The 13,198-nt window shown below is 57.0% G+C and overlaps 1 protein-coding gene across 3 annotated transcripts in view; it reads left to right on the forward strand.

Moving 5' to 3' along the window:
- The window catches only part of KAZN (kazrin, periplakin interacting protein), a 1,045,723-nt gene that overhangs the window by 1,003,978 nt on the left and 28,547 nt on the right, over positions 1-13,198 (forward strand). For all 3 annotated transcript variants that reach the window (XM_020281641.2, XM_012763125.3, XM_020281647.2), the window contains one exon: positions 1,233-1,356. In XM_020281641.2, coding sequence (XP_020137230.1) covers positions 1,233-1,356 — 124 coding nt within the window. The remainder of the gene's footprint in view (positions 1-1,232; positions 1,357-13,198) is intronic.

A 13,198-nucleotide genomic window follows, 5' to 3' on the forward strand; every position in this document is an offset into this window, starting at 1 on the left:
TGTGGCCCTGGCCGGTGCAGTCCCCTGGCAGCCGGTTTTATAAAATGACCATTACCATTGAAAGCCTGTTAACCCAGGTGCTGGGCTCCTTGCTGCTAGGAACACTTTGACCATTTTGACATTTCACTATTCTGTCATGAGAGTGGGGAGGGGCTGCAGGGAGGACAGGGCGACGTGGATGTGAGGGTCAGCAGGGTCTTGGAGATCATCTCTCCAGTCCCAGGGCCCCCACATGCCCCACCCATCTGCGTCAGGGCCCACCAGGGAAATGGCTCAAATGCAGATTCCCGGGCCCTTCAACCTGGGGATTCTGATCCACCAGGTGTGGGGTGGGGCCGGGAATTCTGAAGTATTTTGGGAACTGCAAACATAGTCCAAACCTTACCTGTTTTATGGATAACGCTACCACGTGTCTGCATAAAGTACCTGGCAGTACTTGGCAGTCTGCAGAACTGCCCTGCAGACTTCTGTCCCCAGCGCCCATTGTATCCCCAATGGGAGAGCAGAGCAGATCCACCACCATTGTCATCCTTGTTATTACTGTCCCCACGTCACAGACAAGAAAACATTTCAGGGGAGCCAGAGGGCTCCCCAGGGGTCCACCGGTGGTGACAGTCGGGACTGAAACCCAGCCCCACCCGCCCCCACTGGCTTCCCTGTGGCTGGGACTGCCCCAAACTTTCAGGCACAGGGCCCTTAGCCTTGGTTGACACCGGCTGCAGCTTCCTCCTCGTTTTCCAGCCTCTCCCACCCCCCTCGCCCTCGTCACTCTCTGTGTGCGTAGAGCCCTGGCACCGCAGACGGGGCCTGCTCGCATCACGGACAAAACCACGGCAGTGGCCGAGTGCGTGGATGTCCCCCGCAAGCCCTGGACAAACACCCGAGGGTGTAGGCAGGCTGAACTGGAGTAGCAGGAACGGTGCACACAACAACGGCAGCTCGTTCACTGCCTGCTAACGCACCGGGCACTGCTCTCAGCATCTAGTGACATCCTCATGCCAGTCGAGGACAGGTCCTACTGCTGCCCCTGTGGGCTTCCAGGACTGGCCCAAGTTTGCCCAGCAAGGGAGGGGCGGACCCTGGCACTCCCGCCCAGCCACGGGGCCGTCCCTGTCCCTCCGGCTCCCAGCTCAGAGCCCCCTTCCTGCCCTCCGCCTGCCCCTGCCCTCCGCCCCCAGCTAAGCCCGGCTTTCTTCTTCTCCCCTCCCTCTGCCGCGCTCCCGCCGCCTCAGTCACTAGAGGATCTTGAAGACCAAAAACGGAAAAAGAAGAAAGAGAAGATGGGATTCGGCTCCATCTCCCGCGTCTTCGCCAGAGGGAAGCAGCGGAAGTCCCTCGACCCCGGCCTCTTTGATGGTACCGCCCCTGATTATTACATAGAGGAGGACGCGGACTGGTGATGCGCGCCTCCCGGCCCGAGCCCGGCGGGCGTGTGCGTGGAGCGTGCGTGGGGTGCGCGTGTGGCCGTGCGTGGGTGCGAGTGCACGTGTGCGCGCACGCGTGGGTGCTGGGGGTGGCCGAGCGCCCCGGCGAGCGACCCCCGCGTGCGGACCCTTCCCCCTGCGTCGCCACCTCTGTAATTGATGTACATACTACGAACCGTGTGTGAACATGTCAACCCTCTGTCGTCTCTGGAGCGCTGCAGTTGTGTCGTTAATCTGGTTTATTATTTTTCAATGTTTGGGTTTTTTTGTTTTTTTAATTTCTTTTTGTTTGGTTCATTGTTTTGTTTCGTTTTTTTCCCTTTCTCCTTCCCTCCTCCTTTTTATGAAACTTGAAAACTTGAAGGACTGCTGTGTATTTGTAAATAACAAAACTATTGTGCACTCCGTGCTTGTAAATGTCCCTCGTCCAAACCGCTACTCCTGGAGCCCGTCTCGCCGAGGATGTGGTCTGTCTCCGGTGTCCCCCCACCCCCCAGTGTGAACGTGCGGGACCAGACCCTGCCCTCGGGGTGCGCCCAAGTCACTTTAGCCACACAATGCCATCGTCATCAGGGTAAGGTCCGCTCTCCGCAAAGACTCGCAAGCCCAGCCGGGGGGCCTCGACTTGGCTGGGTTTGGCAGAGGTCAAACGGGCTCTTTTTAAACGGCCTGCCAGTTTTTAAATTGCGTTGCCGTTTCTTTCTTTATGGAAAAAAGAAGAAAAAGAAAATTGTTGCGTTTAATTTATTTGCACAAATGCAGAAAACTTATTCTATCTAAATTATTACATAAATATCGGAATGTCTATTTTTCCACGGGGTGGGCGGGAGGCGGGTGTTTCTGTTGACTTGTCTGTTCTAGTTCGTACCATGCTGCTGCCAAGCTGTGCAAATGGAGTTTAGGGTGGCCGGGACCCAGGGACCGCTGGGTTTCAAAGCTTGCTTTTTCTGTCCTCTCCCTCCCCTCTCTCTCTCTCTTTCGTTCTCTCTTTCTCTCTCCCCCATTTTCCTGCCCCTGCATGAAAGTGCGCCCCACCTTCTTCCCACCCAGAGCTCTCTCCAGGCCTTTCCATGTATATTTACATATGTGACACACAGGACACGACCTCAGTGAGCAGAGTGCTGACTATCACGATCCCCACCCTTTGGGTCTGTCTTTAGAGGGAGGCTGAGTCAGGGGAGACTGCCCACGCCGCACATCCACAGGGTACGGCCCTGGGCCCGGGTCAGCTCCACAGGGGCCTCCCGCAGCGCACGTTCCTCCCTGCAGCTGGGCCTGCCCGTCCTGGGCTCATCCTGCACGTGAGCCAGGCAGGTGTCGCGGGGGAGGCGCCCGCCTCGAGCTGGGAGCTGTTGAGGACACGGTGTCCGGCACCTGACCCTCGGCCCTCCCCGTTCTGGTTGGTTCAGCCACACATAGAATCTCGGGGTCCCTCAGGCTCTGTCCCCCAGCGTGTCACAGCAGCCTGCGCCCACCCACCCCAGGCGAGGAGGGCTGGCGGGAACATCTGCCTGTGCGGGGAGCGGATGGCCCCAGGGAGGAACCATGAGCCGTGTGGCACTGGGGTGGAGGAGACTGAGCTGCTCGGCCAGGTCCGCTCAAGGCCTAAAACTCCATTTCCCGTTCCTGTCGCCCTGTGCGTCCCCCCTGCGTATCCTTAACCGCTAACAGCCCAGCCCGCACCGCTAGACCACGGTAGTCGCGCTTTCTGCTAACAGTAACATTTTCAGCTCTTACAAAGAAGCAAGGAGAGTTTCAGATGTTGGCCCATCTGTAACAGAACGGATAGATTATCTCCCCCCAAAGTCTCTAAAACAAACAGAAAAGCCCCAGCCGGCCGCTCCCTTTCCTCCTGACCTGGCCCTGGGGGCAGGAAGGAGCAAGCAGGGTACCCATGAGGACCTTTCTGTCCCCCGCGGCCAAGCTATGTCACCGAGCCCAGGGTCGAGGGAGAGCACCCGGGACTGGCATCTTTCTCTACAGAGAGAGATTTCAGAAAATACTTTTTCTCCCCCATGAATTTCTTTTTCGGTTGATTTTTTTTTTTTAATTGTTTTTCCCTTTACTTACAAGAAAATAAGATTGCAACCACTCCTGGTAATGATTCAGTAGTTCCTTTTCATTTCAGTTTTTGTAAATTAGGAGATAATTCTAAGAGTTACTAAGGATGATTTATTTAAGAGAACTACGTCAAATAGCGAATGAGTTATGGGTAACATTAGATGAAAATAACCTTTCCCGTGGGAAAGGTTTCTTGAAGGCATGGATGCAAATATAAAATATTAAAAAAAAATCTAAATAAAGCTTATTTTAAAATATTATCGAATTCTACGTTATTTGCTTGCTTCTATCTTGCTCCGGGTGGGAGGCCGAGCCCCTCTGGGAGGCCCAGGCTGCACAACTTGTTCCTTGGACTTCAGGGCTGGGCCCTGGGGGGTGACGGGAGGGGCCGAGGAAAGCTGGCTGCATTCTGGGCCCATGGAGGGGCCGAGCCAGGGTACCCTTCCAGAAACATCGCACCTCTGGACCCTGACCATAATTTGGAGGCGCTGCCAGCATGCAGGGCTGCCCGTGGTCCTAACGCACCACCCCCATGCCGGGCACCCTGTGTTCTGGAGCTCGGTGGCCCCAGTCAGCTTTCATCTGCTCCCTCCTCCCCCGGTGCTCCGTCCAGAGGCCCAGAGTGGAGCCTGTGCCTTTGGGGCGTGTCACTTCCCACAGACCTCAGAGTTCATCCCAGGTTCCCAGCCTCCCTGGGGGACTCGGTATAGCTTAAGGGAGACCGAGGGGGAGCCACAGGGCTTCCTTGATTGAAGCCCGGGCAAGCCAAGCCCGGTGAGATCTTCCCCCAGCAAGACTGCACTGTGTGTCCCGAGAAGAGGCCACTCAGGCAACCCTGACACAGTTGGTGCTCTCAGCCTCCAGCTCCCAAGTGCGAAAAATCTCTCCCCAGAAATGAGACTGGCGGAAGATGGGCCTTGTACCTCCCCTGCCGTCTCTGCTGGAAGAAAGCTCGAGGCTACGTAATACATAGACCATGCCGACAAGGTCACTCAAAGCCACGGTACCTACCTTGTTAAAAGAACGAGGACCCCAGCTCCGTGAGGACACAGGTGGATTTGCAGGATCAGGAAGGTCAGGAAAGCTCAGGACTGCAAGGGACTTAGGGCCACCTACCCCGGCACTCCTCAACCTGGCCACACCTTAGGAAAAGAAAATATCGATGTCAGGCCATACCGCTGGAATTGGAGCGTATTTAAACCTCCTCTGGCAATTCTAAAGAACCACAGGGCTGATCGGAGGAAGGCAAGTGTGGCCACACGCATGCCTCTGCTGCCCTCTCCTTGGCCCCATGCAGACATCACTAATCAATCGAAGAGCCCTTGCTTTTCATCCCAAAGTGGCGTCTGATTTCTCACTTTATGTAGCCTCAGACAGCCACTGCCAGTCATTCAGACTTGGCACACCAGGAGAAAGCCTATTTGTCATCCCAAAACTAGTTCAGCCCCTCATGCTGGACATGTGGGGAAAACTTTGGCCCGGAAAGGAGTGACTTGGCCAAGGTCCTGGCTATTGGGACTACAGTCGTGCCTTGAGAAGGTAGCAAGGGCCAGGCCACACCTTATTCAAACCTTTGTAGCTCCGCTCAAAAGCCCCAGTGCCTCCCTTATTGAAAGAATCTTCTCTGAGACCTTGCTCCATCCGATCCAAGTTCAAGTGGTACCTATTAGTCAGAAATTGAACTAGGGCTGCCCTGGGCTTCTAGGGCCAGTGTACCAGCTGCACAGGTTGTGCACTGCATTACCCCAGAGGTGCCATTCTCCAGCGTCAGTGGGTGCAGTGCACAGCCTGCATGGCTGTACTCACTGGCCCTTCTGTGTGCTTTCCCACCCATGCTGGCAGGCTCCAACAGGTGTAACCAACAATAACAACAATAATATCTAACACTTAGGAGGCATTTACCATAGATCCATGCTGTGCTCTTTACACACATTAACTCAGTTAACCCTCCCGGCAACCTGTGTCACCGATGAGAAGACAGGTTAAGTAACTGGTCTAGGCACATGAAGCCGGGAAACAGCAGACTGGGCTCCAGGCGCGGGGAGCTGGCTGCAGAGCCCGAGCCCTAGCAGGGGTGGGGTACCTGCAGCCTTGGGGCCACATGTGGCCTCCTGGGTCCTTGAGTGTGGCCTTTTGACTGAATCCAAATTTCACCGAACAAATCCTTTTGTTCTGTGAAGTTTAGATTCGATCAGGGGCCGTGCTTGGGGATCAGGAGGGTCACATGTGGTCTTGAAGCTGCAGGTTCCCCACCTAACTGCAGCTAAGCCGGGCACCTGCCCCCGGGGGACATCTTTGGTGCTTGAGCGGGGCCCGGTTTGTAGGTCCCCTGCCGCCCATTAGCCTCTGACACAGCCTGGCACCACGTCACTTTTGTGACCGAGTCTCTTTCCCTCGGCCTTTCCCCCTAGGCCCAGAAAGCTCCCCAGCCCCCAGAGGAACTGGCGGGAGATCAGGGCAAAAACTGGCTGCCGTCCGGCCCTGGCTTTCCATCCCTCCTCCTGGCCAGCTCAGCAGCAGACCTGCCTCCATTTACCCTGCAGCCAGGCCCTGACCGCCAGAGCTGCAGATCCTGAGGTTGGCACCACCCTAACGCCTGGGGCGGTATGTGGCACCCCTCCCGGCCACAGCAGGGACCTGCAGCCCAGGCTGGCGCTGCCCCATACCCGTGGCCAGATGGCACCTGGGAATCCAGGTGGAGAGGGTGGACCGTGGGAGGCAGCAGCCCTTGGACGATATGATTTTTAAAATCTCTACAGGCCCTCTCCCCAAAACTTGCATTTTCACAAAATGTGCCTCACAGACTCCCCAGCCCCAGCCCATCTGCTCTGAACAAACAGCTCTTAAGCTTTTTCGACTAGGACCCCACCGGGTGGGGCAGAACATGTCCTTGTCCCCTACGTCCCACCCGCTCCCATTTCCCAGCAGAAGAAGAACCTGGTAACAGTGAAGGATCAGTAGGGAACAGGCTAGCTTATTCCTGACCTTACAGAAAGGGGGCTTCATAATTCTACATCATAAAATAATGCCCTGTAAACTTAGAAATAACTTCGAAGTTTGCACAGGAGAAGTTATTTAAATATCAAAGTCATAACACATCACCAATACAGTGTCACCGTGCAGGCAAATTGCAGGTGTGAGTCAAGGATGGCAGCTGGGGTTAAGGCTGAACTCGGTTCATACCTGAACCACGATTGCGTGATGTTGTAATGGCTTGGTGGCTGGAAGATGCACAAATATGCAAATAAGCATCACTGCACTCCGCGGGACCACACACTGAATCCGTGCGACACTAAGATCCCAGGAGGAGAGAATAGCAGCCACTGAGAATCCTGACCTAGTCTTCCCGCAAATGGCAGGACCTCCGATTCCCCAGCACGTGCCTGAGAGAGCCTGGTGGCGCCGCCAGCCTGTGTGCCAAAGCCACGCTCCTGAACCAGAGTCCCCAGAAAACACTGGCCAGTGGCTCATTTGCCTTTCTAAGATTCAGGTTTTGGAAAGCCCTGATGGCTTTGTTAATGGGTTATTAATGGGTTATCAGTAAGTAGCAGTAAATTGCACCAATACCAGAAAATCTATAAAATCACATGCCATGCTCCCAGAGTCCTCAAAGGAAAGATTTGCCTTTGGAAGTCATTTTTGCCCTGTCCAGAGAGCCCTTACAGCCCGCCAGTGGGTTCCAGGCCATGCCTGGATAATCACCCCCAGCTCTGGCCCTGTATCCAATTTTAAGCCTCAGTGTTCTCATCTGTAAAATGGGTATAATAACCTTCCCCTCCTCGTAGGCTCAGAAATGAGAGTTGAATGTGTTTAGGGCTGGCCTCATGATGTGTGTTCCCTGTGATTTGTAACATGTAGATTAAGTTCAATGGGAGATAGCAAAAAAGTGGGGAAGCAGTTTAATATGTCTTGAGCCCAACGGCAGTGACTCAATCAAAGCTTGTCCCTCAGGGTAAAGTCAAGTTATCAGACTATGTGAACCTTAAGTCCCTCCAGCTGCCAGGGTCTGCGAGCACCAGTCCTCAGTGCAGATTCAGTTCTAGTGTCACTAGAGAAGAGAATCCGGGCCACTCTGCCTTGGAACAGGGAGGGCCTGAAGCATTTGGCCCTGGGATCTTCCAGGCCTGACAGCATCCTGTCTTTCTGGAGTCTAAGCAGAAACACAGTGTCTGCTGTGGCTACCATGGGGAGATTTAGACCGAGGGAAGCCAGTGGGCTGCCCAAGGCTGGGTCCTTGAGATAGAAGTCCCAAGGGTGGCACATTATTTATGCAAAGTATGTCAGAGCCCGGGGCCAGCCTGGGCTGTCAGTAAGCCCTGCCTCACCCATGGAGCATTTGCTTTGAGCCACGCCCTGTTCTAAGCTCCTTCCAGATATTCACTCATAATCCTTCCAACAACTCTCCAAGATAAATATCATCCCCCTTTTACAGATGGACAAACCAAGGCATAGAGAGGTGAAGTTTTCACCCAAAGTCACCCAGCTAGGAAGAAACAGAACTGGGATTCGACCCCAGCAGTCTGGCTCCGGAGTTGGGGTTCTTGGTAACTGTGCTGTACGTCTCGGGTGAACCACTGGCCCCAAATTCCTTCCTCGTCAGGTTCAAGTGATAAACAGAAAGCTTCCAAGAACTCCAGAATGAAAGCCTCATTCGTAGGATGAGGCCAAACCCTGAGTAGGCCAGCTCTTTAGGGCTCAGCTTCTCAATGCAAAAGAGGAAAAGCGTGGAATAAATAGGGGGTTTGTAAACTGTGTTCCGTGGAACTTAGAGTTCCCTCGAGGAGTTGCCACCGCTGGTGAAGGAAGCAGCAGGCAGGGCTCAGCCCACCTTCAGCCAGGAGCTCTGTGCTGTTTGTACTCTGGACGTGCACGTGAGGGTCCACGCCTGTGGAGGGTTCTGTGATAGAATGAGGAAGAAAGCAAGGAGAGAGAGGAGGTTTGAGAACCACATCAGCAGTTATCAAACCTGACCTAGCCTTGGGCTTTACAGATGCAGATTCCCAGGCCCCGTCCCATAACTCCCGAGCCAGAAGGCCCCGCAGTCTGTGTGCTCACTGAACAAGCTCCCAGTGTGGCCCCATCACGGGAGGTTCCAGGGGCAAAGGCAGCATCGTGCCCCGTTCCAGGGGCAGTGCAGACGGGCCCAGGGACATCATCAGGCAGTGGACGCCACCTTCCTGGGGCGGCCCCAGGGTCCCCCAGCGAGGGAGGAGCCACACGCAGGCCAGACCCAGGCTGCCCCCGGCAACCTGCCGCTTGGGCCTCGCTGGGCCCCACGGAGCCGAGAGCAGGGGGCCTGGCACTGTCGGGTGTCTGCTGTCCCAGGCCGGCCCTGGCAGCCTGCAGCCGTACCCGCCACTGGAGCCACAGAGAGGTCCCCCGACTTTCCCAGAGGTGCACAGCCAGGAAAAGGCGGGGGAGGCAGGAGTCAAGCCTGGGTGAGGTCCAAGCTCTGAGCGGGACGTCCACCCCACGCCCCTGACCTGTGGCGACCAAGGCTTCTGCGAGCACCGGGTGGCCCTGTCAGCCCGTCTGGGACCCGTGGTGCTCCATGAACACCAAGGATGAGCCCCAACCCGGGAGCAAGCAAGCCAGCCGGGCTGCACTCTGGGAAGCAGAGCTGCTACGGTGGCCCCCGGCCTCTGCCTGCCCTGTCCTCGGGCTCCTGAGGAGCCCCGGCCTTCTCCACCGGAAGCCCCAGTGCCCCCAGCCCAGCGCCCTCGGGACCCGGGAGCCGGGCTCTGGCCTCCCGGTGTTCAGCGTGGTCAGGGACTCGCTGTGTGACCGCAGGCAAGTCAGTCTCCCTCTCTGGGTCTAAAAAGATCAAGGCCGTGGTTGTCCACCTGTGGCCTATGGAGTCTTAGGGTCAGAAGTCTAAGGTTGGGGCCTGGAATCTGGGGACACGCCACAGAAGGCGGTAAGCAAGAGGGAGGCTGCAGAAAATGTCACAGGCCACCTCCCCGACCTGCCCGTCAGCCCCGAGCTGCAGTGTGTTCAGCCCATAGCTGCGGCTGCATTTGAGCACAGGGCGTGCAGCAGCAGTCGCGCAGCATGACAGGAAACCGCGGCCAGGTCCTCTGAGCTCCTCCACAGGCCTCGGAGCTGTTTCCAGGGGGGCAGGAGGGCAGCGGCCTCCCTTGGAGTCACTGCCCGGGCACCCCCATTTCCCTGCTCGCCCATCGGCGAGAGACAGCACGAGCCCTACCTTAACCCTCGGAGAAAGGGAGATGTGGCCCCCCAGCCTCTGAAAGTCTCTAAGATGAGGCCAGAGACTCCCTGGAAGGCCACGCACGTCCCCCCATGGGGCGAGACTGTATTGACATCGCCCCTCCGGGGTCACAGCGCTCTACAGTTTACAGCAGATGCAGGGGAACGGCAGGCAGAGAGACGAGTACAGATTCTGAGCAAACTCCCTGGGTTCCCACCTCAGTCCTGACTTTGCTGCCTGGTGACCTTAGGCAAGTCACTTAACCTCTGTGCCTTAGTTTCCTCACTGGTGCAATAGGGACGATAAGATACCGGGTCAGAGGGTGGCCGCAGGATGGAACGAGCCGATACAGATGAAAGGCGTAGCATAGGGAGCCCTAAATGTTAGCGACAGCGATGACTATGGCGGTGATCTCATTAAGCCTCTGCCAGCCCCGTGGGGTAGGCAGGATGGGCCCTGTGCACAGGTGGGAAGACTGAGGCCCAGGTAATTTCGGCAGCTTGCCCCAGCTGCCGGGCCAGCCCGGGTATGAGACCAGAGGAGGCGACAGTTTGGGAGCTGAGAGGGCTCCCAGGGGCCCGTCACCCACTCCCCACGAGCTGCAGATGGGAGGGGCTGGCCCACAGCCCCGCAGGGCATCAGCGTCTGAGCCGGTTCCGGAACCCAGGGCCCCTAACCATTGCCAGTCTGGCCAGTGCCTTGGGCTGTCTCAGGCCATAAGATTCAGCTGGAGGGAAAAAACTTCCCCGGGCCAATACATTTTTGAAACGTTGCATCGTGTCTCTGTCCCTTAGAGATCGACATGATGCATTAGTTTATCAAGGCTCTGACAAGTTCTGCAATGAAGAAACATATTTCACATTTTCCTATCTAGTGTTTCCCAAACTTATGTGGCCACAGAACCATGTATTTTCATCCTCATTCGGTGGCTCACCATCTGGGAAATATTGAGACAGATGATTTCTTTGGGCCCCTTTAGTTCCAATATTCTATGCTTTGAGGTACTGAGTCAGCTTTTCTTTAGAGATCTTGAAGCATGCCACCAAGCTGACATTGTTTAGCCACAGGAAGTCCCTGCGGCTTGTGTGAGGTCCCTGTATCTCAAGCAGTGAGGTGAGCCACGCACGAGGCCAGGTGTGGCTGCTACCTGTCTATCTTGGCATCCCCTCTGCTCAGAGGGCAACTGAGGCAGGGACGGCCCCTGCAGGAGGCAGACGAGCCCCCGTGGATGGGCTGAGAAACGCCAGTCCGGGGTTTCTTACTTGGCTGCTGTCATAGGTCCCAGGTGAAGACAGAGGGGCTGAGTCCACGGGCACAGGGCCCCGGGGGATGGCACGCCCATGCTGCCAGCGCATCCGGCCCCACCGGTCCTCCAGGGTGGCTTGTCACTCTTTGGCGGCTCTGAGCTGCCTAATTGCTTTCTCTGGGACAGGCCGGACGTGTCAGAGTCACATCCAAATTGGCCGCCTGCCTGCGCAGAGCCAGCTTCCTTCCTTGTTAGGAGGCTGGCGTCCCTGGGGACGGCGTGGAGCCCGTGGGCCAGGGCATGCGGGCCAGGAGGGGAGGAGGCAGCCTCTGACAGCTGTCACTGCAGGGCCAGGGCTGCGGTGACAGGGAGGAGGCTCGAGACAGTCCAGAGGGACCTTGAGGGCCTGCGCGCAAGTGGAGGGTCAGAGATAACAGGCCCGGGTCAGCGACTGCAGCTCAGGTGCGAGAGTCCATTCCCAACGCCCTCCCTGTGCGAGCGCAAGAAGCACACACTCGCCCTGGCCAAGGCCTGAGCCCGCAAGGCCGAGACAAGCCAGCGGGGCGGGCAGGAGGCAAGGCCCAGGCTTGGGAGCCCGATCCTCCGGGCCGGTCCCTGAGCCAGTCCGCGCTGGCCGGCGATGGGACCCTCAGCCAGTCGCTGAGTTGCGTCGAGCCTCGGTTTTCCCCTCTTTGAAATGAGGATAAGACATCTTGGCTGTGGCAGAGACGAAACGATAGCTGGAGAGACACGTGGGCGCTGCGGGGGCCTCAGGGGCTGGAGAGGACCCGCTCTGTGTCCGGGCCTGCCCTCTGCCCACAGCCGACTGGCCCCTCTGAGCTCCACTTTGCTCATCTGCAAAACGGGCCTCAGGGAGCCCGTCCCAGGGTGCAGCGGGTTCAGGCCACAGATTTAAAGCAAGAGGCAGGCAGCAGCCATCGAGGCTGCGCAGCCTCATGGTGCAGCCGGAGCCACTTTTACCACCTGCCGTTTTAGGTCAGCAAAGAGTGTTGGGGTGACAGTGACAGGGACCCACCTCTGCAAACCTGCCCCCATGCCAGCACCGGGCTGGGCACTTAGATGCCTCATTTCTTCTCTGCTCCAAACCCAGACGCCTTCGGGGCCCAGCAGATAGGCGAGTCAGTAAAAGGGCCACTTTGGGGGCAGCACGTGCCCTGTTTAAATGCAGTAGCTGGCGAGGCGCGGTGACTCACGCCTGTAATCCCAGCACTTGGGAGGCCAAGGCGGGAAGATTTCTCAAGGCCAGTAGTTTGAGACCAGCCTGGGCAACATAGCAAGACCCCATCTCTAAAAATATATATTTTTTTAATTGTAAAAAGTTAGGCAAGTATGGTGGCACACACCTGTAGTCCCAGCTGTCAGGGAGGCTGAGGCAGGAGGATCACTTGAGCCCAGGAGTTCGAGGTTGCAGCAAGCTATAAGGATGACACTGCACTCCAGCCTGGGTGACAGAGCAAGACCCTGTCTCTAAAGGAAAAAAAAAGAAAGGCGGCAGCCGTACTCACTCAGTGCCAGTGAAGCTGCCCGGGGCAGATGCCAGCCTAGTGCTTCCAGAGCTCTTGATTTTTTAAGAGAAGCCAAAAATGCCAAATACACTCCAATTCTCTAATATTGACAACTAATCTTTTAAAATGTAGTGTCTGTTGGAAGAAAAAGATTCCATAGCCCCAATTTGTCTCCAGGCCAAGGTCTCTGCCACCTGTGTCCTGGATCTTCTTTCTCTGTGGGCGCGTCCGGCTCCGGTGGTCCCGGCCTCCCCGTTTGCAGAGCCGGGGCCTGCCCGGCCACAGGGGCTCGTCCCAACTTGGCACACACCCTCCTTCACCACAGGGCCCTCCTGCCCCACCCCCCGACAGCCAGGCCACAGGGTCCCAGCCCTTCTGAACCCAGAACAGTGCTCCCAGGGCTGGGGGGTCGGGGGAGAGGCGGGGAAGGGGGTAAGGGGGCTTCACTCGGGGCTGCCCTCAGAGGGCTGCAGTCATTGCAGGAGCCCTGAGCCCCCCGCCTGCCCCACCCCTGCCCCGAGCAGGGCTGCACAGCCACCTGCAGCCGGAGCCTCTGTCACTTCCACGGACTCCACCAGAGGCTCAGGACTCAGAGATTGAATGTGGGGTGGGGGGCTTCACCTTCAGGTCAAGGTGCCCACAGGCCGGACAAAAGGGGGCTGCCGTACTCTCCCAGAAGTCCCAGGAGGCTGCCTTGGCCATCAGTGTGGACAGCAGCTGCAACCCGGAGGCC

This window comes from Microcebus murinus, chromosome 2, assembly GCF_040939455.1.
Source record: "Microcebus murinus isolate Inina chromosome 2, M.murinus_Inina_mat1.0, whole genome shotgun sequence".
NCBI lineage: Eukaryota > Metazoa > Chordata > Mammalia > Primates > Cheirogaleidae > Microcebus > Microcebus murinus.